Source organism: Lissotriton vulgaris, chromosome 1_2 (genome assembly GCF_964263255.1).
Source record: "Lissotriton vulgaris chromosome 1_2, aLisVul1.2, whole genome shotgun sequence".
NCBI classification, from domain to species: Eukaryota; Metazoa; Chordata; class Amphibia; order Caudata; family Salamandridae; genus Lissotriton; species Lissotriton vulgaris.
Genome location: NC_141686.1, coordinates 143,851,637 through 143,875,942, shown reverse-complemented (window position 1 = coordinate 143,875,942; position 24,306 = coordinate 143,851,637). Strand labels below are relative to the sequence as shown.

Genomic DNA, 24,306 nt, shown 5'->3' with positions numbered 1-24,306 from the left:
TTTTGGGTGGATTAACCATACCTGCCAAACTCTAAACAAGGTCCTATACAGCACCCATTTTAGGATATTCTCATCCGTCATCCCTACTTCTCTTCCATCATCTCTAGTACTCATCCCTACTGGTATTCCATCATCCCTTCTTCTTTTCCATCATCGCTACTTCCCATCCCTCATCCCTACTTCTCATCCATCCTCCCTACTTTTCTTCCAACATCTCTACTACTCATTGCTACTGCTAATCAATCAATCCTCCTTTTTCATCATCCCTAATTTGTATCCATCATCCCTACATCTCATCCACCCTCCCTACTTCCCTTCCATTATCTTTACCTCTCATCCATCATCCTGTTGCTCATCCCAACTTCTCATCCATTGTCCTTACATCTCTTCCATTATCCCTACTTCTCATTCCTCACCTCTGCTTCTCATCCCTACTACTCATCCAGCATTGCTACTTTTCATCCCTAACTTCTATCCATCACCCTTACTTTTCTTCCATCATCCCTACTTCCCATCCCTCATCCCTGTTTCTCATCCCTACTTCTCATCCACTGTTCTGACTTCTTATCCATCAGCCCTATTTCTCATCCCTACTTCTCATCCATAATTTTTACTTCTCATCCCTACTTCTCATCCATCATCCTTACTTCTCATCCAGAATGCCTGCTTCTCTTCCATCATCCCTAATTCTCATCCCGCAGCCCTGCTTCTCATCCCTACTTTCATCCATTATCGTTACTTCACACTTCGAATTCTCATCCGTCATCCCTACTTCTCATCCAAGCTTCTCATCCATCATCCGTGCTTCTCATTCCTACTTCTCATACATCATCCTATCTTTGTATTCATCATCTCTACTTCTCATCCATCATCCCTAATTCTCATCCCTATTTCTCACCCAACATCAGCAGCCCTACTTCCCACTTCGCATCCATCACCCCTCCTTCTCATCCATCATCCTTACTTCTTATCATCATCCCTACTTCTTATTTCTACTCCTCATTCATCATCCCTACTTTACATTTCTCGTTCCTCAATCATAACAACACACTTTCAATGTGGAGAAACAGGCCTTCATACTCATTGATTGGCAACAGCCAATCACAGTTAAGAAAGAGGGCTGTATTTTATTTGTCTAGCCAGTGAAAAAAATACCCTTCTCCTTGCACATGCTGGTTGTTGACAGACAAGGGGAAATACAAGTAGTGTTTGCTTCTAGTAGATCTAAGTCTGCGCAGTATTTCATTTTTTTTAAGTGAGTGATTTTCTGTTTACACAGGCCTCTGTGGAAAGCACTGATAGTTTGGGGAAAGACAAAGGGCCTCCTACCTGAGCCAAATAATAATAATAATAGGGAAGCTTATAAAGGGCCTGGTTACGCACACCAGCGTGTTACCACGCTGTAGTAAGTGGAAACAGCATGCCCTCAACTCTGCTCACTGCAACTTAGCTACTGCACAAACAGATGGGTCTTGAGCTTTCCCCTGAACCTTGTCTCTGATGGCTCCAGGCGGAGCTCCAGCGGGAGTTTATTCCAACTCCTTGCTGCAAGGAGCCAGAAGGACCTGCCCCCCATACGGGCCTTTTTAATTTTGGGGATCGCTAATAGGCTACAACCAGAGGATCTAAGTGATCGGGCTGGCCTGTACTGGGTAATAAGGCTCTGTAGCGGCCTCGGTGCTTTGCCGACAATAATACGGTGACACATACACAGAGCCTTAAATTAACAGTTGGAGAGGGTGATGCAATTCAAAAACATTTTCTGGTTTCAGTTTGATACTAACAGCTCTGTCAAGGCCTTGCTCTTCCTAGAATCCTACACAACTGATGCCCAGGCCCTAAAATCTGCAAATTGCAAGGAAAGAAAAAAACACAAAGCTTTCAGAGCTAAAGGCAGCCTCAGACTGACACATTTTCTTTGTTACAAATACAACTGAAACCAGAAAAGATTTATGTTGAACCATATTACCCTGTATCCATTATTTTATTTTAAACACTTTGTTACAATATTAAACCGGAACCAGACAATGTTTCTGATGACCTGTATATACCCCTGTACCCAGGTGTTGATTTATCGACCATCCTGAGGACATTTGACTCTATCAAACCATCAGAGCTCTCTGATTTGGTCTGTGTAAAAAGAAAGCACTCAAATAAAATGAAATGATGTACAGCCTTTGATTCACTGAAAGCAAACTGCACAGTTTGCAGTTAGAATGCTGTTTTATCAGTGGCTAGACAAAGTGAATGCAGCCATCGCCCATAACACTGATTAGCAGTTGCCACTCAATCAGTGTGAAGGTGTATTCTCAACACTGAAAGTGTGTTGGTATGACTGAAGAATGAGAAGTTGGGATGAAGTATTACAAGTAGGGATGTGAAGTAGGGATGATGGATGATTCATGAGAAGTAGGGATAAGAAATAGGGATGATGTATGCGTAGTAGGCATGAGATGTATGGATGATGGATGAGTATTGAGGAAGATGGATGAGAAATAGGAATGATAGATGAGAAGTAGGTATGATGAATGATATGTGAGAAGTAGGAATCACAGATTATGCATGAGAAGAAAGACGATGAGAAGTAGGGATGAGACATAGGGATGATGGATGAGAAGTTGGGATGATGTGTGATGGATGAGAAGTAGGGATTATGGATTAGAAGTAGGGATGAGGCATGTGAAGTAGGGTTTATGCAAGAGAAGTAGGGGTGATTGAAGAGAAGTAGGGATGATGGATGAGAAGTAGAGATGAAGGATGAGAAGAAGAGATGTGTAGCAAAAATGATGGATGAAAACTAGAGAAGATGGATGAGAAGTAGGGGTAATGAATGGGAAGCAGGGATGAGAAGTAGGGATGATGGATGATTAGCGGGGATGACAAGTAGGCACAATTGATTAGAAGTAGTAATAAGAAGCAAGGATGATGGATGACAAGTAAGGATTAAGGATGAGAAGTAAGGATGATGGATGAGAAATAGGGATGAGAAGAGAAGTTGAGATGATGTAAGAGAAGCAGGGATGACAGATGAGAAGTAGTGATGACGGATGAGAAGTAGGGAGGAGAAGCCCTGGGTGAGGATGAAATTTATGGATGCTGGAAGAGAAGTAGGGATGATGGTTGAGAAGTAGGGATGAGGAGCGAGGATGCCCTAAAATGGATGCTGTTAGAGCATCCACATGTGTAGCTTGTGCCAGGGTTGCATGGAATTTGGCCTTTGTATGAATTCCAAATAACATGTTTTATTGGCAACATTCATTTTTCACTGGCATGGCATATGGATACTGGCCGTACTGTGTTATTTTATGTCATATTGTGTTACGTCATGTAACAATATAAGATGTTGTGCTGCATACCAAGCATCACAAAGGCATGTACTTCAACCTGCTGGAGCTGATCTAGGAAAAGACGAGAATTTCTGTCCCTACACTTCAAGCAAACTATTTATGGATTCATTTTATGTCAGAAATGCTGGACCATTGCACAGAACAAGTTGTGGATTAAACAGAAGGCTTTAAATTAAATGATTCTTTTAATTTGCATCCGGGGTAGGTAGCTGTAAGAGTCTTTATGATTATAGGGGGTTATCACATAGAAGGATCCAAACCATGGTATGCTGCAGTTTAAAGGTCTATCGTAGAGCTGCAGCACAATGTTAGACAATCTTATATGAGACATTATAGCGTTAAGTATATATGTATCAATGACTCTTAGGAGTGACTTAATTTGACTGCCTCAGAGACTTGACAGACAGCTTCATCCCCAGTCCACAGTACCTGGAGAGGCTATGGTACTATTGGCAAAGAAAGAGTCAGACTCTGTGGTCTCTGGCTGCAGGGATGTAACACAGGAACACGGTTGATCAATGGTGGAGTGTCTGTGGTGGCTTTTGTAGTCCAGGGGAGTTCAAATGCTTGAAACATTGATGTAATATATTAAGTCTTGGTGGAAGATTCGTTTGGATATGTATGAAGTCTGATCTATATGCCTTCTGGAACTGCAGTAAATGTGTTCTCTCTATAGAGGGCTTAGGTTTCCTAGAATTATAGACTGAATATACCCGGTACCCTCTGAACTCATATTAGGTGTACTCATATGCTGTCAATACTAGGCTTGTACCCCTACTCCCTACTATATTGGTTGCTCCTCTTACAGAAACAATGGGTCTCAGGAATCCATTAAGTCTACCAAGTTTCATCCCTCCCTGATTCACCTTTTTTTACATCACAGGTTGAAGATGGAGAGTACAACTTTGTAGTCACAGAATACAGTGGTGCTTGCAACGAGGAGGCTGAAACTGACGAGAAAGAATCACACCATGACACTGATGGGAACAAGATGATATACACAGTGACTGAAATACCACCATGGTACCTGTGCATCTTCCTTGGCATTCAGGTAAGGTGGGGAAGAGGGTATGATAGGACGTGGGCCAGTTCCAGAAGAAAATGAGACATGTATTTCAGCTTAGTATTTGCAGGTGTGCCAGTGTTTTAAGGGAAGATAAGAGATAGAAGGTGGCTTGGCAAACATATTGCATATGCAAGAAGTGCAACTTCAATATGAACCTTCAGTTTCTAATGGGTCACTATGGTGCTTGTACATCTCAGGCGTGTTCTTGTGAAAACAGTTTGGGCATGAGGCGTTTAAATGGTTTGCATCTAGTCATGATTTCCCCTGCCATGTTGGTCTCAGTTATATAACCCAAAGTTTATATCTGGTCATTGCTGAAATTCTGTATGGACCTACTGACTAAGTTCTGTGTTGCTCCCCACTGGAAAACCAGGTCCCTGTCTGTCACTCCATTTACTTCAAAGAACTGCATTTTCTGATATATAAGTGTGTTGGGTTTTTGTCAAGTCGATCAAGGAATGTGGAATGTTATGCTATCAGATGTGGTAATATGTTTTAATTTGTAAATGAATAACAGCAGGGGTCCAAAGCCTCACTCAGAAGCTCGCAGAAAGTGGTATCAAGGGTTGGTTTGCTGAATACCGAGGCTGCATAGTCTTGATTCTACCTCATACCTCTTTGATCCACCACCAGACCCTCTTCAGTAGTTTACCTTGCAGGTACATCTTCATCTCTGCTTTCTCCATTTGTCCCTATTTTTCTGTATTTCTCTTCATCCTCCTTTACCCTGTTTGTTTTTGCTCTCTATTGCTCAGGATCAAAATCTGTTGAGGGAAAAATAAGTGCTGGTCCCCCCAAAATGGGTGCACCTCTGTCACCCCTTAATTTAAGCATTGGTTGCATCTATCCTGGAGAGCCTACATGAACAAAGATACTCAAATAAAGACTGCCTTAAGGACGCACTGTGTATCTGAGTCTTTTCACTGCTAACAAGCTAACTGGTAGACCATCCCAGAAGAAAAACCCTCTCTGTCTACAGCACCTAGGACAATATGGCTCATCTCCAGCAAATTTCATTTGCGTACAGTTGCCAGCAGCATTTGAAGGAGATCCTGTAGTTTACAGTGAAGTATACCTGAGAAAGTCTCTCCTCCCTTGTGAAGGGCATGATGCAATAATTATCTGCATGTGTGCACGCATCATTGGCCATTGTCTGCAAGGATATAACATGCAGTTGTACAGATACGTAGGGGTTTGGCGTACCGTAGAAATACTCTTGACTCCCCTTAGCTACAGCAGTAGGCCAGGAACTTGCACCCAGTGGTTAATTTATTTAAAAAAAATTAAGCACCGGGGCTCTCATCAGGAGGCAGCTTGCACCAGCCCATTTCTCCTGTTAGAGCCATCTAAACCCTGAATGGCCATTAGAATAGCCTCTGCTGTTGGGAGCATAGCTGGTGATATAATAAGCATAAGGCATATGTGTCTGAGTTCTAATATGTTTGAGGTGCAGAGTCGGTTTGCCTGTATCCATGACCAGACATCAAGGTAGTTGTATTGAGTAATCCATTGGTTGCCAAGCCTTCATCTTAGGTTTCTCTTATTCTTATACCTGCCGAAAATCATCACCTTTGTTTTATCTGGGTTCGCCATCAGTTTGTTCACTGGTTTGTAGAAATTAAGCTTGTTGAAAGCATGCTGCAGAGTGCAGACCAATTTTTGTTTGACCTAGTATAAGCAGATTGGTCACAAATTGAATCATTGGGAGCCTAAAGGAGCCGATCTTTGATGGGACTGAGCTTGCCATTGCGACCTATGTCTGTGGTGCCTAGGTTAAACAACATAGGAGCCAGAATGCACCCTTGCTTTAGGCCCTGTGGGTCAAAATTTACTGAGTCCCTGAGTTGTCTGTGCCAGACTTGATACGGAGTGATGTGTCTGAGTGCAATGCAATAATAGCTCTAAGCAGTCTGGCAGGTATGCGTCAGTCTGACAGCTCTACCCAAAGAAGATTGAGGTCAACACTGTCGGAAATAGCGGAATAATTCACAAAGCATGCAAACAGCAGCTGCCGTGATGGAATGAAAGAACTGTATGCCAGATATGACAGGGCGAATATGTCTTCAATGGTTTGAAGTATGCTGATTGAAACTAGTTTGGTAGAAGGGTATGATGTTAGTTTTGAGCACTCATGTCTCAAGTTTACAGAGTCAAATGTTAGTGTATGTTTTAGCCTCTACATCCAGTAATGCAATCAATCAATCAATCAATCAATCATAGGCATTTATACCGCGCACTACTCACCCGGAGGGTCTCAAGGCGCTTGGGGGGGGGGGGGTCCGCACTGCTCGAACAGCCAGGTCTTGAGCTTCTTCCTGAAGGAGAGGTGGTCTTGGGTCAGGCGTATGTCGGGAGGGAGGGAGTTCCAAGTCGTGGCGGCCAGGTGGGAGAAGGACCTTCCTCCTGTTGTCGCTCTGCGGATGCGGGGGACGGCGGCGAGGGCGTGACTGGTCGAGCGGAGATGGCGTTTGGGAGCGTAGAAGTTGAGGCGGCTGTTGAGGTAAGTCGGGCCTTGGTTGTGTAGGGCTTTGTGTGCGTGGGTGAGGAGCCGGAAGGTGATTCTTTTGTTGATCGGGAGCCAGTGCAGGTCTCTCAGGTGTCTGGAGATGTGGCTTCGTCTGGGGACGTCGAGGATGAGTCTCGCCGAGGCGTTCTGGATACGCTGGAGTCTCTTCTGGAGCTTGGCGGTGGTTCCGGCGTAGAGGGCGTTGCCGTAGTCCAGACGGCTGGTGACGAGGGCCTGGGTGACCGTCTTCCTGGTCTCGGTGGGGATCCACCGGAAGATCTTACGTAGCATGCGCAGGATGTTGAAACAGGACGAGAAGACGGCGTTGACTTGTCTGGTCATGGAGAGGGAGGAGTCCAGGATGAAGCCCAGGTTGCGTGCGTGGTCTGTCGGTTTGGGTGCATTGCCCAGGGCGGGGGGCCACCAGGAGTCGTCCCAGGCGGAGGGTGAGGATCCCAGGATGAGGACTTCCGTCTTGTCTGTGTTCAGTTTCAGGCGGCTGGTCGTCATCCACTCGGCCACGTCTTTCATCCCTTCGTGTAGGTTGGCTCTGGCGGTGGCGGGGTCGTTGGTCAGGGAGAGGATCAGCTGGGTGTCATCGGCGTAGGAGATGATGTTCAGGTTGTGTTGGCGTGCGATGGCCGCAAGGGGGCTCATGTAGACATTGAAGAGGGTGGGGCTGAGCGAGGAGCCCTGAGGGACGCCGCAGATGACTTCCGTGGCTTCTGATCTGAACGGGGGGAGGCGGACTCTCTGTGTCCTTCCGGCGAGGAAGGAGATGATCCATTCCAGTGCCTTCTCCTTGATTCCGACGTTGCTGAGGCGCTGCACTAGGGTGCGGTGGCAGACAGTGTCGAATGCCGCGGAGAGGTCCAGGAGGATGAGGGCCGCTGTTTCTCCGTTGTCCAGCAGGGTTCGGATGTCGTCAGTGGCAGCGATGAGGGCGGTCTCGGTGCTGTGGTTGGCCCGGATGCCTGACTGAGATGGGTCGAGGGATCCAGTCATCTCGAGGAAGGCTGCCAGTTGCTTGTTGACGGTCTTCTCGATGACTTTGGCTGGAAACGGGAGGAGCGAGATGGGGCGGTAGTTCTTGAGTTCGGTGGGGTCCGCCGTTGGTTCGGCGTGCTTCCAGCTCTCAGGGAAGGTGGCGGTGTCGAAGGAGGTGTTGATGATGTCCCGCAGGTGGGGTGCGATGACAGCGTCGGCCTTGTTGAAGACGTGTTGAGGGCAGGGGTCGGTTGGAGATCCGGAGTGGATGGAGTTCATCGTGCTGATGGTGTCTTCGAGGTTGATCGGTGTCCAGGCGTTGAGGGTGGTGGTGGGGGGCGTTGGTGTGGTCGTGGGGAGCGTTGTTTGTGTGCTGAAGCTGTTGTGTATGTCAGCGATCTTGTTGTGGAAGTATGAGGCGAGGGAGTTGCAGAGGTCTTGCGATGGGGTGATGTCGTTGGTTCCGGCGTTGGGGTTTGAGAGCTCTCTCACGATGTTGAAGAGTTCCTTGCTGTTGTGTGCGTTGTTGTCCAGCCGGTCCTTGAATGCTGTTTTCTTGGTGGCGTGGATCAGTTGGTGGTGCTTTCGGGTGGCGTGCTTGAGGGTAGTCATGTTGTCCGGTGTAGGGTCTTTTCTCCAGGCTTTCTCGAGGGCACGGCAGTTCTTCTTGGAGCTCTTGAGTTCGTCTGTGAACCTCGTGGCCTTCTTGCTTCCGGGTCTGCTGGGCGGGGTCCTCAGAGGGGCGAGTTCGTCCGCGCAGGTGCAGATCCATTTCGTGAGGTTGTCGGCGGCTTGGCTGGGGTTCGCTGAGCTGGCGGGAGGGTGCTGGCTTAGGGATGCGGTGAGTTGGTCGGCTGTGATCTTGTTCCAGCTTCTTCGTGCAGCCTGTTGCTGGTGGTGGTGGACCGTGGTCCTTCTGAAGGTGAAGTGGATGCAGCTGTGGTCCGTCCAGTGGAGTCCAGTGGCGTGGCTGAAGGCGATGTCTTTGCTGGACGAGAAGACGGCGTTGAGTGTGTGTCCGGCGAGGTGGGTGGGGGTGGTCACCAGCTGCTTGAGTCCGAGGGTGGCGAGGTTGTCAAGCAGGGTGGTGGTGTTGCGGTCGTTGTTGTTCTCCAGGTGGAAGTTGATGTCCCCGAGGAGGATGTAGTCAGCGGAGGGGAGGGCGTGCGGGCTGATGAAGTCAGCGATGTCTTCGCTGAATTGAGTGCGTGGTCCCGGGGGTCGGTAGATCAGGGTGCCCCTGAGGGTGGTCTTGGGGTCGGTGTGGATCTGGAAGTGCAGGTGTTCGGCGGTTGTCAGGGTGTCGTCGGTGTTGGTCGAGATGCGGATGCTGTTCCTGTGGATGATGGCGATGCCTCCTCCAGTCTGCTTGTCGCGGTCTCTCCGGATGATCTTGTAGCCCTCTGGGATGGCGATGGCGATGTCGGGCGCTGAGGAGGCATTCATCCAGGTTTCCGTGAGGAAGGCAACGTCAGGAGCTGTGGTGTCGAGGAGGTTCCAGAGCTGGACGGCGTGTCTGTGGACAGAGCGGGTGTTGAGCAGGATGCACTTCAGGAGGTTGCTGCTGGTGTTCGGCTTGGTGGGCGCTGGTGCAGTGCAGGTCCGGATGCAGGAGAACTTGCAGGACTGGCAGGTGAAGGGTCCGTGGGTGCGTCTCGGGGTGGCTCGGTAGCATCCAGGGGTTCGGCCGGAGTTGAGTGCGTTGAGGGTGGCGGCGTCGTACGTCCGGCGGGTGGGCAGGGGTCTGCGAGGGCCAGGGGTCCTGGCGCTGGGCACGGTCCAGGCGCGGACGGGCGCAGACGGGCTTACCTTTGGCGCAATTAGCCTCTAGTTCCCTGGATTGGCATTGCACCTGACTTGGATTAAGGATGGGACCCTTTCCAAGATTGGGAGACTTTTGCACTTTGAAAACAATCTACGTACAGGGAAGTGAGGGGGGTCTGGCCAGAAATCTATGTCGGACTTAAAGAATGCACAAGGGAGCCCGTTAGAACCCGGGGCCCCACTGGTTCTCATGGCCTTAATGTCTTTGGACACAGAGTCACAATTTAATATCATGAACCCAGTTTACACCTCTTTCCAGGTCTAATCTCTTCCTCGTATCAAGTACACTATGATAAACTGTGGATGAATGGTCTACATTCAGGTTCCGTACAAATTTGACCCATTTTGTTGCTGGAACACCATTTAACTGATAACAGATTTGGTATTTAATGTGTTAATGTAGAGCCAAAGATTTTCCTGTTTTTTACTAGACAATAGGGAGAATAAATGAGTACATTCCAATTCTATGTCAGGACCAGAGGCGAGGATTATGCCTTAACTTTCTTCACTTTATTATTCAACTGCCATTTTTTGAACCATATAACAAGGCTTCATTTATCATGAAACCTTGGGAAATGTCAAACAATAAACTGTCCAATCAATAACCAAGGACCCAATTATAGTCCAATGTTCCTTTCACTGCCTCCTCTTTCCTCGCCGCTCCAGCAGCCAAGATAAGTACCTTCAGCCTCTGTGCCACATTATTGTGTGTTTCTACTCTATATTGTCAGCATTGTGAAGTATTTCTGCTTTTAACTTGCTAGTTTCATTCTAGCGTGCCGCGGGAATGCTTGTCACTCCTCTGCTGTCTCTTTTCTCATTTAATTGGTGCTGGGTTGTGAGGGACATACACCTGTAGTCCCCGGCCACAAGAGGGTGCCACATGATCAGCAGGCGCACGTCTCGCTCATTGCTTCTACCGACCACCAGCATGCTCAGAACTCCATTACAGAGCGTTACGTAAAGGAAAACATCCACTTGTTCTCTCGGACATAGGCCCAGGCACCCCCTCTACCCTTCAGATTATTGGGTGTATGTGGAGTTCCAAAAGGCATAACTCTGTGCCTCACTGGCCTCACATGCTTTACAATCCAATTGGGAGATCCCCAAAATGCAATTGCCCTCGCATATAGGTTGGTTAACCCAGAGCCCTTTACTTTCATTGGGTGGCCCCCAATAAGATATTCCCCTTAGTACTCAGTAAGCAACATGAGTGACGTTGAGAATTCATATATGGATGAGTACAGAATGACCTACCGCCCCAACGATGATCACTTTTGTGAGGTGATGGATGCCTCTATTCTCCATGCGGTGTTGCAGGCGGTAGCACCCCATGAGCGGAAACTATTGAGTACGGTGGACCACTACTTTAAACCCCTACTTTCGAGGGAAGACACTTTGGGGACCTTGCTCCTGTTACCTCTTGGGCCGACACTGGATAAGAAGAGCGAACGGGACCAGACTCCCAGCATTGACCTGGACGTATTTACATGATTAAAATGCACATTTAAAGATTATTTCCAGCCTCTGCCTGCTTACCCTATACTGCTGCCCTCATCCGGCCCCTCAAAACCTCAACCTACTGATACCGACCTCCTCCTAGACCACCTACTACCCTAGACAGGATTAACTTCCCACTCTGGCTCCAATGGAGATCCTGATATAGGCTCTCGCCCTTGGCGTCCCACGCCTATCTCAATGTCGCCCACTGGTTAGATGCCGGGGAGGCTGCGTCCTTCTGAAAATCGACAGCATTGCAGTAGTGCACTATAGCAACCATTTGAGGGGCATGAGATTGAAAGCTCTCTTGGACATGGCAAGGACTTTCTAGGACTATTGCCTCGAGCACCAAGTTTCTGTAACAGCAGATACCTCCAGGGGAAATTAGACCAAGTAGCCAATTGGTACTCCCTTCCTCGTCAGGACGGAAGCCTTTGGAAACTGAACTCAGCAGTCTTCCAGGAACTTCAGTCCAGATGGGGCTCATTCTCTATAGACCTTTTCGCGTACCGCCTGAATCACCACTTACCCAGATACTTCTGCTGAAGACCAGACCCCGGTGGGACAGCGGTCAATGCTTTTCTTCCGGATTGGCATCACGAGATGGGGTACGAGTTTCCCCCATTCACCATGATCAAGCATCTTTCCATCCAGGTGCGGAGACAACAGGCGGACCTGGTGGTAGTGACCCCAGTCTGGAGATCGCATGTCTGGCATCCAGTTCTTCCGGAACTTTCTTGGGATCTTTTAGTCCATCTACCCGTATTTCCAGATCTCTTTCATGATGCAGAGGGTAATCACCATTATCTGATCCTGAGTCAGTGATTAGGTCCCAATCGTGTTGTAAATTCCCCGAGCTGTCAAACATGGTTGGCACTTTCATCACCTATTGAATGTATCCAGCTGCATCTTTCCCCACTGTAATCATATGAACAGTGAGGTTATTTCCAAACCTATGGGCTTGCCTAATATATTTAATGATTGGCAGGTTGGGAGTTCCAGGTTGGACTGTATAATCGCTGGGTAGTGATCACTTTCATTGTGTTCCATTCCGGTGTAAGATTTGCATTCAGCCAGCAACCATGCACTCGCATCTAGCATGGACATGCTTCTAAAGGAATATACAGGTCTGTTAATAGTTGTTTGCCGACTTGTTTATGACATAAAAACATCAGCTCATGAGATAAGATTCTAGCCAGGCTGAAAAGTCTATTAATGAGGAAGAGCTAGTAGTGTTGTGCAGTTCTGTGGTGCTGTCTAGATTGTGAATGCTGAAATCACCTGTTATTTTAATCTCATATGTGGGAAATCTGCAGACTAAGGGCCTGATTCTGATGCGGTTAGGAAGGCCCTCCTAACGGCATTTGTTCCGTCCAAATCGAATCGGGAATGTGTCTTTCCAACCAACTCAGAAAGGTTTCCAACTGACCGAGTATGATGCGAGTTAGGCGTTAGGAATATCCCAATCCAAACCTGGCAGCATTTGGAATGACCAAGCCGTACGGAGCAGAATTGTACGTCTCTCAGCCCACACCTCCAAGCGACTGAGTACAAGGCTGGATTTGGACAGCCTTTCTGAATCATGCCATCCGACGTTGAATCGGCAGTCGGAATCACACTTTGGGGACCCTTAGTGAGCCCCCTGCACATGGAGCCTTCCCAATCGGGCCCATGGGGGTACCCATGGACCTTCCCTTACCAGCCATGCACAGTGTGGTAGGCACTAGGGGGTGCCTGTTACCGGGGGCCCGGTTGTCCCGAGCCACCCCTTTCTTCAATGGGAGCCTATGCATTCAGTAGGAACAAAGACTCCCATTAAAGTCAATGGGAGCCCAACCAAAGCATATCTGGAAGCATCCGGATGCATTGTACTCGGTTGGTTGGACTCTCCCGATCCGATTCGATTGGAAAATATTCCCAAACCCATTCGGTTGGGAAGCTTTCCAAACTGCATCAGAATCGGGCTGTAAGTCGGAAGGTTCCAAGTTGAGGGATGAAGTCTTTGCATTTCTGCTACTTTTATGAAGGTTTAAATACACATTGATTAACAGAATTAAGACCGTCCTCGAAATTGAAATTCCATCCTTTGAGGGTGGCTGCTAAGATTGATGGACAATCTGTTTTAGCTGCAGTTGCGTGGGGGTTAACAGTTGTGGCTATTTAAGTTGCGAGGCCACTATGAGGTACTGTAAATTGCTAATTCATTTGTGCTCAGCCTCCATTTTGTAACCGCCGCCATTTTGTGTTGCCCTCACTCAGGCAGCACGGCGAGCGCGATGTTCTTGTCGTTTCTGCATTTACGTGTCAGGTGGCTTCTTCACCCTTGTTTACTAACGAGTTTCAGGGTCTGGCCGAGTACACTAATTCCTGTCTGAGCTGATTATTCCCCGTCCGGACTACTTGTTGGTTCGCACCATTCTTTCCTGAAGGTTATCTTATCTGCTGTCCTTCGCAACATGTCTCATGCATTCTCCTGTTTCACGACTGTCCTACTAGAGCATACGACTGTATTTTCTCTACTCGTAAACTGAATTGTGTGGATTTGTTTGTAATTTACTTAAGGGGTCGAGTGACAAACATAACCACGGGAACTTGGGTTATTTAAGACTTAAAGCATTGTCTGTAACATTTGCCTATGCCTCATGCTCTTGTGTGTTTGTATTTTGCATTATATTGTACCGTATATAAACCTGTTGGCCACGGAGTTAAGTGGCAGTCTCTTTTGAACCTCGTTATATCAACGACTTCTAAGACCACTGTACTAGCTGCAGCTAATAAATACAATCTTCTACGCCAGACGAAGAGTCTGTGTCTCTGTATTTGACAAGGCAGGTAAATTCCGGGGATTTCAGGCGTACCCTGCGCCACCGGGCCTTAAGGGTACGGTTCTCCAACTGGCACCCAATGTGGGGCGACTTCAGTGGTAGCAGTTGAACCCGAGGGTCGTGTGCAGCCCCGCAAGAAAATTCCGGAGGAAGCTCACCACGTGATCGACCCCTGTATGTCGAAAGTGGACCGAAGGTCTTTTAGATGGCGGCTACTCCTTTCTGACGGCTGCCGACGACTGCTGCCCTGACTGTCGCCCTGCCTTGGACCCTTTGATGATGTTTGGTAAAGCGAAACGATAGACGGACCTTCGCTGGTGTAGGACGATTCTTAGTTAAGTATTTGGTGGGTCGCTCCCACAAACTTTGTTTTGTTTTGTTTTTTGTTTTTTATTCAGTTGTTGCAATACCTGAAGCCAAGGGGTGAGTACGTTTGTGCTGTTTTATTAATTCATACCCCTTGTTGTTTGTGAGCAGTCTAGAGAAGTAACGATGCCTGGACTGAGTAAGTTTAAAAGAATTTGTTGTTTAGGTTGTACTAGGGATTCCCAGTTAGAGGATTCATGTCCGATTCCTCCAGTTGGAACTCCCACTTATGAGCTCTATTTGAAACATGGTATTAGTCCCATTACCTTTAACGAGACATGGGTCCAATACACGAAAAATAGTGGAGTTTTAAGATGGCCCCAAAATGGTAGTTTTGACCCCGCCATATTAGATAATTTGGAAGCGATTCTGTTTAGAAGGAAAGCCCGGCCGGCAATGTTTGGCTCTTTTCGCCTTTGGCGTAAGGAAGCCAAACTGAAAGAAATTAAGCAAGCGAAAAAAGATAAGAAAGCACAAGACATGTCAATTATACAGGCAAGCAGTTTAAAAATAATGAAGTAGATGGTGCGAATAAAATATTGGAGAGACAACATCGTATGGCGATAGATAGATGCTATCCGATGTTGCCTATTTCCTCCCCAGATAAAAGTAAGGAATTGAAAGAAGATTCCTTAATGTCTTGTTTATTAAATTCACCTCCGCCCTATGCCCAAACTCCTAATGCACCTCCATTACCGCCTCCTGTTGCTCAACAAGTGGTTGCTCTATTTACGGTTGTTCAGCAACTGGCTCAACCTACTAATGCTTTTTTGCCTGCCTCTGCTCCGTCTTCAAATTCTGTAATTCAGCCCCAACCTTCTCTACAATCCCCTGCTCCTGTTCCTCATTCGGCTACGTTTCAGTCTCCGTTGTCTTCTTCATCTGTAATGCCTCCAATTCTCTTAAGGGATTCTCCTACATCACAGAGGAGAATAGCAGATGCTATCTGGAATGTCTTTTCTCCTCTTCTTGGGTCTTTGAATCTGTCTCCAGCTTTCTCTAGACGACAATCTCGTTGTCAACTTCCTCTTACGGACGAGAAAGTAGTTTTGGGATCTCTTGCTCGTAAATGGATTGAGAATGGACTAGAATATAGTACAGAGGACATTATGAGTTCTTTTCATCAGTGGGTGGATCACACTCAGAGATATGTTTTTAACGTAATGTGTCAAACTCTTATTAAAGGATAGGAAGATATGGAGCTAGATTCAGTTCCTTCGGAGCTACTGAAGTTACAAGCTGATTTTGATAAAGGTTTTATTGTGGGACCGCACGTTGCAGACGCAGTGAATAAACTCGTTGCGTTTCGGGCCATGTTTCTGCCCCTGACTCTGAGACTGATTCTGTTAATAGACAGGGTATTGAGAATTATCCGATGCCTGAAGTTCCTTCTGTATTGAGAGAAGAGGTAGCTGGTCCACCACAGATACCTGCCCATTTCCAGCGTATATGGGTCCACGAACCCTGGGAAAGGTCTGAAATATTGGCACTTAAACAGACTCTTCCGGACCCCCATAAAAATCCTGCTGGGTATTATAAAGAATTGTCTCAAACAGTTGAGGCTTGTATTATGAATTTGTCTGATATTGATATGTTATTTGGGAATGTTGTTCCGCAAGCATTATGGGCACGAATTCGTAGAGAAAATCATGTTGCTGAATTAGGTGGTGATTGGGCTGCTATAAGAGCCGCCGATGCAGGTCAAGTGGGTGGTGCGAAGCCCGATGACCTGATTACTGCCTAACCTGGCAGAATAATTGAATTGATGAAGACAATGATGCCTGCGGTGCGAGTAAATTGGGATAAGCTGGCCGCCTGCAAGCAGAAGAAAGATGAAAGCGTTTCGGATTTCTTCACTCGTTTTGAAGAGACGTTTATTGACCATAGTGGTCAGGATCTGAGTGTAGAGGGTGGTCAGCGATTGTTTGTGGATAAGTTTGTATATAACTTGCTTCCCGAATTATCAAATAAATTAAAAAGTTCTGAAAGTGCATGGGCTGTTTCTTCCCCCGCCAAAATATTGACTACCGCACAGTATTATGAGAATAGAGATAAGGAGGAGAAAGATAAACAAGAGAAGAAAAATAAAGATCTGAAAACGAAGGTTCTTTTGCAGCAGGCTTATCCTCCACGTCCTGCACAGTCTCAGTTTTCTCAACCTCCACAGTTTCAGAAGGTGTTCCAGAAGCCTGAGTCTTTTGTACCGCGATCTTTGGTAGGTCCTAATCAATGTGCGTATTGTAAGGAAGAAGGACATTTTAAAAGTAATTGTCCGGTTTTATTGCAGCGTAATAATGGGATATCTGATCCACGAGGTCGTGGTAATTTTCAGTCAGGGTCTAGAGGTAGAGGACGAGGTGTGTCCTCTCAGGAGCAGCGTTCTTTCCCTCCATCTGCTACGAATTTCTTTGATCAGCAGAGAGTCCAGTCTGCGCAGTATTATAATGATGATTATCGTGTCGAAGATAGGATTGAAGATTTCCATACTGAATAGGACAGCCAAAGATGAAGTAAGGAAGTTGTGTTGATTCCAGTAGATCAAAAAGGACCGTATGTTACTGTCAATGCTATGGGTGTTTCAGAGCCATTTCTTTTGGATACTGGTGCGATGAGAAGTTCTATTATTCATTCTAAACTCCCTGGGGCACCTTTGTCCGGCTTAATAAATACTTCTGTAGGATTGTCTGGCGCCCTAGTTCGTAATCCAGTTTCTTGTCCCTTGCCTGTTTCGATTGGTCCCTATGAATTGGATGCTTCCCTTATTCTGATGACTGGTTGTGGTGAGAATTTATTGGGTCTGGATTTGTTGAAAAGGCTACATGCAACATTGTATTGTTCTCCTTCTGGTGTGCATCTTACGTTAGGAAAGAAATTGACATATTCTATGTATTTATCCTGAGATCAGTTTCCACCTGAGTTGCTCTCTCATCCTGAAAGTCTTTGGGCTATGGGTCCGAATGATGTGGGTCGTCTTGCGATCCCACCGTATGTTGTCACAGTTAAAGAAAACGTTAGAATGCCACGCATTCCCCAGTACCGTATTTCTAGCGATGGTGAGAGAGCGCTTTTGGCTATTGTTGATGACTTTATTAAGAAGGGCGTGGTCGAAGAAACAAGAGGCAATGTTTGTAATAGTCCTGTTCTCCCAATTCTTAAGAGAACTGATCCTTCTCAGCCCCCTGTTTATCGATTTGTTATTGATAGAGAAGTCAATAAAATTGTTGTGCCACAGTTTCCTGTTGTTCCAGACATTACAGCATTATTGACGATGATTCCTTCTTCGGCAGCTTGGTTTTCGGTGATAGACCTCAAAATTGCTTTCTTTAGTATTCCTATTGCTGAAGAAAGTAGGGATATTTTTGGTTTTTCACTAGGTGGTCGAAGTTTTCGATTCAAAAGAGCACCTCAAGGTTATTCTGAAAGTCCCTCCATCTATAGCAAGGCTCTTAAGTCACAACTTGATGCTTTTTCCTTGCCTCCAGGCGCTACGCTCATTCAGTATGTGGATGATTTGTTGGTGGCTGCTGATACGGAAGACGTCTGTAAGAGTGTTACTGTTGCATTGTTGCATCATTTGTCTCCTTTAAATCATAAGGTGTCGCCCTCTAAGTTGCAATATGCCTGCCAAGAGGTTACCTATTTAGGTCATCTCTTGTCGAAGGAGGGAAGGCGATTGACCCCAGAACGTATTCAGACTATTTCTCAGATGTCTGTACCTACTACACAAAGAGAAGTACGTGCCTTTTTGGGTATCACTTCCTACTGTAGACAATGGATTCCTAACTTTTCACTTTTGGCCAAACCATTGTTGGCTCTTACGTTGAAAGATACGCCCCATCCGCTCCCTTGGACGGATGAATGTCAGAAAAGGTTTGTTGACCTACGTACTGCTTTGTGTTCTGCTCTGGTGTTGGGTACCCCAGATTATAGTAAGTCCTTTACACTGTACGTTCACGAGAGAGAGGGTTGCGCATTGTCAGTCTTGACACAGCAATTTGGAGATAAGCAGAGGCCATGCGCCTATTTCTCCGCTACATTAGATCCAGTAGCTAAAGCTTTGCCCAGTTGTCTCAGAGCTACAGCAGCTGCGGCGGTTTCTATCAGACAGTCTGCTGGATTAGTGTTAGATAACACACTCATTGTTATGGGCCCACATTCAGTGGATACTCTGTTGAATAGAAGAAAAACACAGCATCTCACGAGTGCTCGTTTGTCTGGATACGAGCTGACACTTTTAGCGAGTCATGTATATATCAAAAGATGTAATACATTAAATCTGGCCACACTGTTGCCACTCCCAGATGAGAAAGACGTTCAGGAAAAGCATGATTGTTTTCTTCGTACGGAAGAAGAAACACAGGGTAGGATTGATTTGAAGGATACTCCGCTCAAGGACCCAGATGGAATCCTATGGGTGGACGGTTCTTGTTTCAAGCTTCCAAATGGGGAAACTGCTTCTGCCTATGCTATCAGTACATTATGCACAATTGTTGAAACGGCACGTGTCGGACATAATTCAGCCGAAGCAGCTGAATTAATAGCCTTGACTAGAGCGTGTGTGTTGTCAAAGGGAAAGAGAGTGAATGTATACATAGATAGCCAATATGCTTTTGGCGTTGCCCATAGTTTCGGTAGATTATGGAGGGAGAGAGGATTCTTTACCTCTCACGGGACAAAGGTTCAGCATGGTCAATTGGTGACTGATCTTCTTGAGTCACTCACTTTACCTACACAGATAGCGATCATAAAGTGCAGTGCACATAAGAAAGTTATAGATGACGTTGGTCGTGGAAATGCGTTTGCAGATGAGGTAGCAAAAACTACAGATAGAGACACTACTAGTCGAATGTATGTGCAGGTCCTGCGAATTGGGTTAGGGAAATTGGAATGTGTGAAGACACGATTGAGAGTGTGAAAACGATTCAGGGAGAGGCTACTGAGAAGGAATTGAATACGTGGAAAGAAAGTACGGGAATGTTAGATTCGATGGGTTGTTGGACGGAGTTGTCGGAACATCAGCGATGGTTATTGCCGGACGCTTACGTTTTGCCGGTTGTGACTATGGCTCATGGTCCAGCTCACATTAGTGCGAAAGACATATGTAAGCTTTTGGCTCCGGTGTGGCAGAATGAAGGAATTCCGAAATGTGCGGAGAATGTGGTTAAGCATTGCATTGTTTGTTTAATGCATAACCCAGGATAGGGTACCCCAACTCCGGCAGGTCATTTTGCTCCCCGTCAAATCCTTTTGAGGTATTGCAGATCGATTACATTCATATGGATCGATGCAACAACCTTAAGTATGTTCTGATGGTGGTATGTGCCTTTTCCCGTTGGATAGAGGCCTACTCCTTGAAAGATAACACTGCTTTGTCTACTGCTAAGGTGCTACCTTAAAGAGTTCTTTCCTAGATTTGGTTTGCCGCGAATTGTCTGGAGTGACAATGGAAGTGAATTTGTGGGTCACATTATGCAGAAAGTGTGTACTGGTCTTGGTATCAGACAGAAGTTTCATGCGGCAACCATCCACAGTCAGCGGTTTTGGTTTACACTCAAGCTTAAACTAGCTAAGATTCAAGCTAGCACAGGTCTTGCCTGGCCTGATGCCTTGCCCCTAGCTCTTTTGTCAACCAGAACTACTGTGCACTCTCGCATGGGACTTAGCCCATATGAAGTGGTATTCGGACGCCCAGCTAATGTTTGGGGTGTCCCTGGTCCCAGGAAATACTCGGACGTACCATATCCTTTGTTAATTGACTACTTGCATGACTTGACTGCTAAACTGAGTGTTATTCGCCAACAGGTGCAAAGTGCTTTGCCAGAGGCTTCCACAGACCCAGGTCACACCATCTTGCCCAGCGACTGGGTCTGCGTCAAGAATTTTTAGCGGACTAAGAATTTGGAGCCTCGCTGGTCAACGCCTAGACAAGTTCTGCTCGTCACTCGCACAGCTGTGAAAGTGGTCGGCAAGAAAAATTGGGTTCATGGCATGCACTGTAAGAAGGTGCCTCTGCCATTACCCTTTGATCAGTGGATCCGCAGTGGCATAAGAGAATCTGAATCTTCAGCGATTCCTTGCTTTTTTCCTTTCAGTGACGCTCAAATTTATGGAACCCAGTCTGAGAAAGTTGACGACGACATTCTTCAAGCTGCTGTGCCTGCGCATCTTCGAATAGACACTACCAATCCAGATACCTTGTTTGTGGACTGTGCCGAGCAAAACACGCTACAATCTGATGTCGAAAGTTGGCCAGAAGAATTGAACACTTTTTGACATTTTCTTTCTTCCCTTTTTCCAAAGACATTTCTTTTTGATCTTTTTTCCCTGTGTTTCTTATGTGATATTTAGTATTAGATATGCCATCCGTCTCCGTCGCAGGGTCACGGTAGGAGACTCAGACTGTAACCCGGTTTTTGTTCTTTTAGTAAGTGGCTAGTGCCTCAGGATATACAGAAGTTAGTAGCTGAGTGATTGAGGAAGATTGCCGTGAGCAACATTTTGTTTAGATAAAGATGGATGGTACAATAATTGTAGGTAGGGAAAATAGAAAGTATGAAATGAGATCGAAGTATTGTAAATTATTGCATAGTCGTTTTGGCGTAACTTTGTGTGTTTTTATGGTTTTATGTATTTTATTAGCTAGCACAGGTTGGATCGTACATGTTCTGCAGCAGAAAAAAGTTGTTAATTCTACGACTTCTTTGGCTACTCATCTTTCTGTCCTTTTGCATAAAATGCATACTCTACCTCCGGATGAGCAGATAAGGAGAGCCGAATATATGAACAATATGTTTGTCCAACTGTTACACCAGCTTCAGTTGGCTGTTAATATGATTGATTGTTGGGTGTGCGGACTTATGCCACACAATACACATAATATGAGGGTTCAGCTTGGGCCTACCTGGCTATGTTTTCGGCCGCATACCACAACAGACTTAGAAGTTCTGTTAAAACTTTTGGGAATGGATTGGATTTTAGCCACAGCTCTTTGATTAAGGGTATAGTGGTGATGGTTAAGATCGTAGAGAAGAACAAAATTCCATTAGATGAGAAGAGAGCTTATGAGGGATGGAATGTTACCCATTATGTTTCTAGAATTGGCGACAAAAATAGACAGGGTGGGTCTTCTTCAGTATGGACCCTACCACATCAAGGTAATTTTTGTCTCCAAGTTAATGGCAAAAAGACTGACAGCAAACAGAGTTGTCTCTATACTTACATTTTCTCGTCTCCTGATTTCCCTCCGTTGGTTCCATCTCAAGGAACATATTTTGTCTGTAATGACAGAGCTTATATGTGGCTGTCTTCAAACTTTTCTGGAATTTGTTATATAGCTTTTCTCCTTCCCCCTACATATACGGCTCGGTCAGACCATCACAGAATTAGATATAACCTAGGTATATTTGATGCCAAAGACAAGGCAGAACAAGAGAGAGGAGACTTTCTTAAAGGATTCCTCCCCTTTTGGGGTCCAATGGCCAACAGCAGACACATCAGGCAATTGGTTCGCGTGGTTGAGACCACCATCAATGTTACTGCAGGTGCGCTGAGTAATATTACGGCAGAGCTTCAGGCTGACCGTCTTATGACGTTGCAGAATCGAATTGCACTAGACGTGATCTTAGCAGACCGAGGAGGTGCCTGTAGATTGATCGGATCTAGTGCTGCATTTATATTCCAGATGATGCTCCGACAATATACCAGGACATTTCCAGATTGCATACCGTCTCCGAGTCGATTCATCAGGACGAAGGAGATTGGTCTCTTATGGAATGATTTTGGGGAATATTGTCAACTTGGGGATAGAAGATCCTAACCTTCCTTGGAGCAATTTTGGCCATCATATTCTTTTGTTGTTTGTGTATTCAATGTGGTCCTGCAGTTTGTGGCCTACTGGCTACTTTATGTGTTCCACAGTCAGTAACTCCAAAGACAGAGAATATTAGGATGATGGTGCAGCAACAGCTTGAGGATTTTATGAATATTGACGTTGATTCCGACTCAGATTAGCATGAGTTGGTTTGTCTTTGCCTGAGTAATGGCAAAAGGAGGGTCTGAGGTTCTGTAAATTGCGAATTCGTTCGTGCTCAGCCTCCATTTTGTGACCGCCGCAATTTTGTGTTGCCCTCACTTAGGCAGCATGGCGAGGGCGATGTTCTTGTCGTTTCTGCATTTACGTGCCAAGTGGCTTCTTCGCCCTTGTTTACTAACTAGTGTCAGGGTCTGGCCGAGTACACTAATTCCTGTCTGAGCTGATTAATCCCCGTCCGAACTATTTGTTGGTTCGCACCATTCTTTCCTGTAGGTTATCTTATCTGCTGTCCTTCGCTACATGTCTCATGCATTCGCCTGTTTCACAACTGTCCTTCTAGCGCATACGACTGTGTTTTCTCTACTCGTAAACTGAATTGTGTGGATTCGCTTGTAATTTACTTAAGGGGTCGAGTGACAAATATAACCACGGGAATTTGGGTTATTTAAGACTTAAAGCATTGTCGGTAACATTTGCCTATGCCTCATGCTCTTGTGTGTTTGTATTTTGCATTGTATTGTACCGTATATAAACCTGTGCGCCACGGAGTTAAGTGGCAGTCTCTTTTGAACCTCGTTATATCAACGACTTCTAAGACAACTGTACTAGCTGCAGCTAATAAATACAATCTTCTACGCCAGACGAAGAGTCCGTGTCTCTTTATTTGACAAGGCAGGTGAATTCCAGGGATTTCAGGCGTACCCTGCGCCGCCGGGCCTTAAGGCTACGGTTCTCCAACCTCCCACCTAAAATAATGCATTTTAGTAACCAGTTTATGTTGACCATAAAGGCCTGCTATCATAACCGGGAACAGGGCCCATGTTTCCTGTAGGCGGAGAAAGTAAGCTTCCTTGATTAATTTTTTTGCTCATAATCTTTTTACTAAATATTTTTCAAAACTAGTATGACATAAGACGACTTGATCGCCATAAACCAGCATAGTGTATCAGGAGACCATTAGATATACAGCAATATTGCATAGCATACGAGCAATATTGGATTGCAAGGAAACAAAGAATAGTGCATGCATTAGATAATAGCGCGACGTGGTTGTCCCCAATATGTCAGGTCACAAAGTACAGAAGAGAAACAGTAACAAAAAATATAACAACTCCTGGTCGAAGTCTTCATGACGCAGTTGGAAAAGTTTGACAACGTCACACAACAGAGCAGATACTTGTTTAGCATTTGGTCTATCAATTACTGTGTTTGCATTTGTCACCCCGAGTGGGACGGGTATGCCCAGACATGGGTCCGGTGCTCACCTGGTTGATTATGGGTGATACCCCGAAACCGGTCCCAAGATGCTTGTTTCCGGGGCAGGGAGGTCCTGGCCTGACAATTCAGGCTGTACTGTTCCCATGAGGATCTGATTTGCATATGGCTGGGTCCAATTTGGAATGGCATGGTGGGAAAAAAACAATGGATTTAGGCTCATATCTGTACTGGAGGCAAATGTTTGGTATTGTTCAGGATTCTGTCCATTAATTGTTGTTTTTGCATTTGTCACCATTAGTGGGACAGTTATGGCCAGACGTGGATCCCGTGCACACCATGCCACTGGAGTCAAGCTAGCCTGGCTAATGAGGGGTGATACCCCTAAACCGGTCCAAGGATGCTTGTTTCTGGTCCAGGGAGGACATGGACCGGCCGTTTTGGCTGGACACTTCCCATGGGGAGTAGGGCCAAGACTGATTTGCATATTGCTGTGTCGAAACTGGAATAGGGAGCAAAAAAACGATGGATTTAGGCCCCACAGGAGTGAAAGTTTGACATTGTTCAGCATTCTGTCCATCAATTGTTGTTTTTGAAATTGTCTCCCAAAGAGAGACAGACTTTGTTAAGTTTCCGGT

General features: G+C 46.0%; 1 protein-coding gene across 1 annotated transcript in view; it reads left to right on the top strand.

Moving 5' to 3' along the window:
• The window catches only part of LOC147734707 (solute carrier family 23 member 1-like), a 474,929-nt gene that overhangs the window by 106,280 nt on the left and 344,343 nt on the right, over positions 1-24,306 (top strand). The window contains exon 2 of the mRNA XM_086953611.1: positions 4,231-4,398. Within this exon, the coding sequence (XP_086809737.1) occupies positions 4,231-4,398 (168 nt within the window). The remainder of the gene's footprint in view (positions 1-4,230; positions 4,399-24,306) is intronic.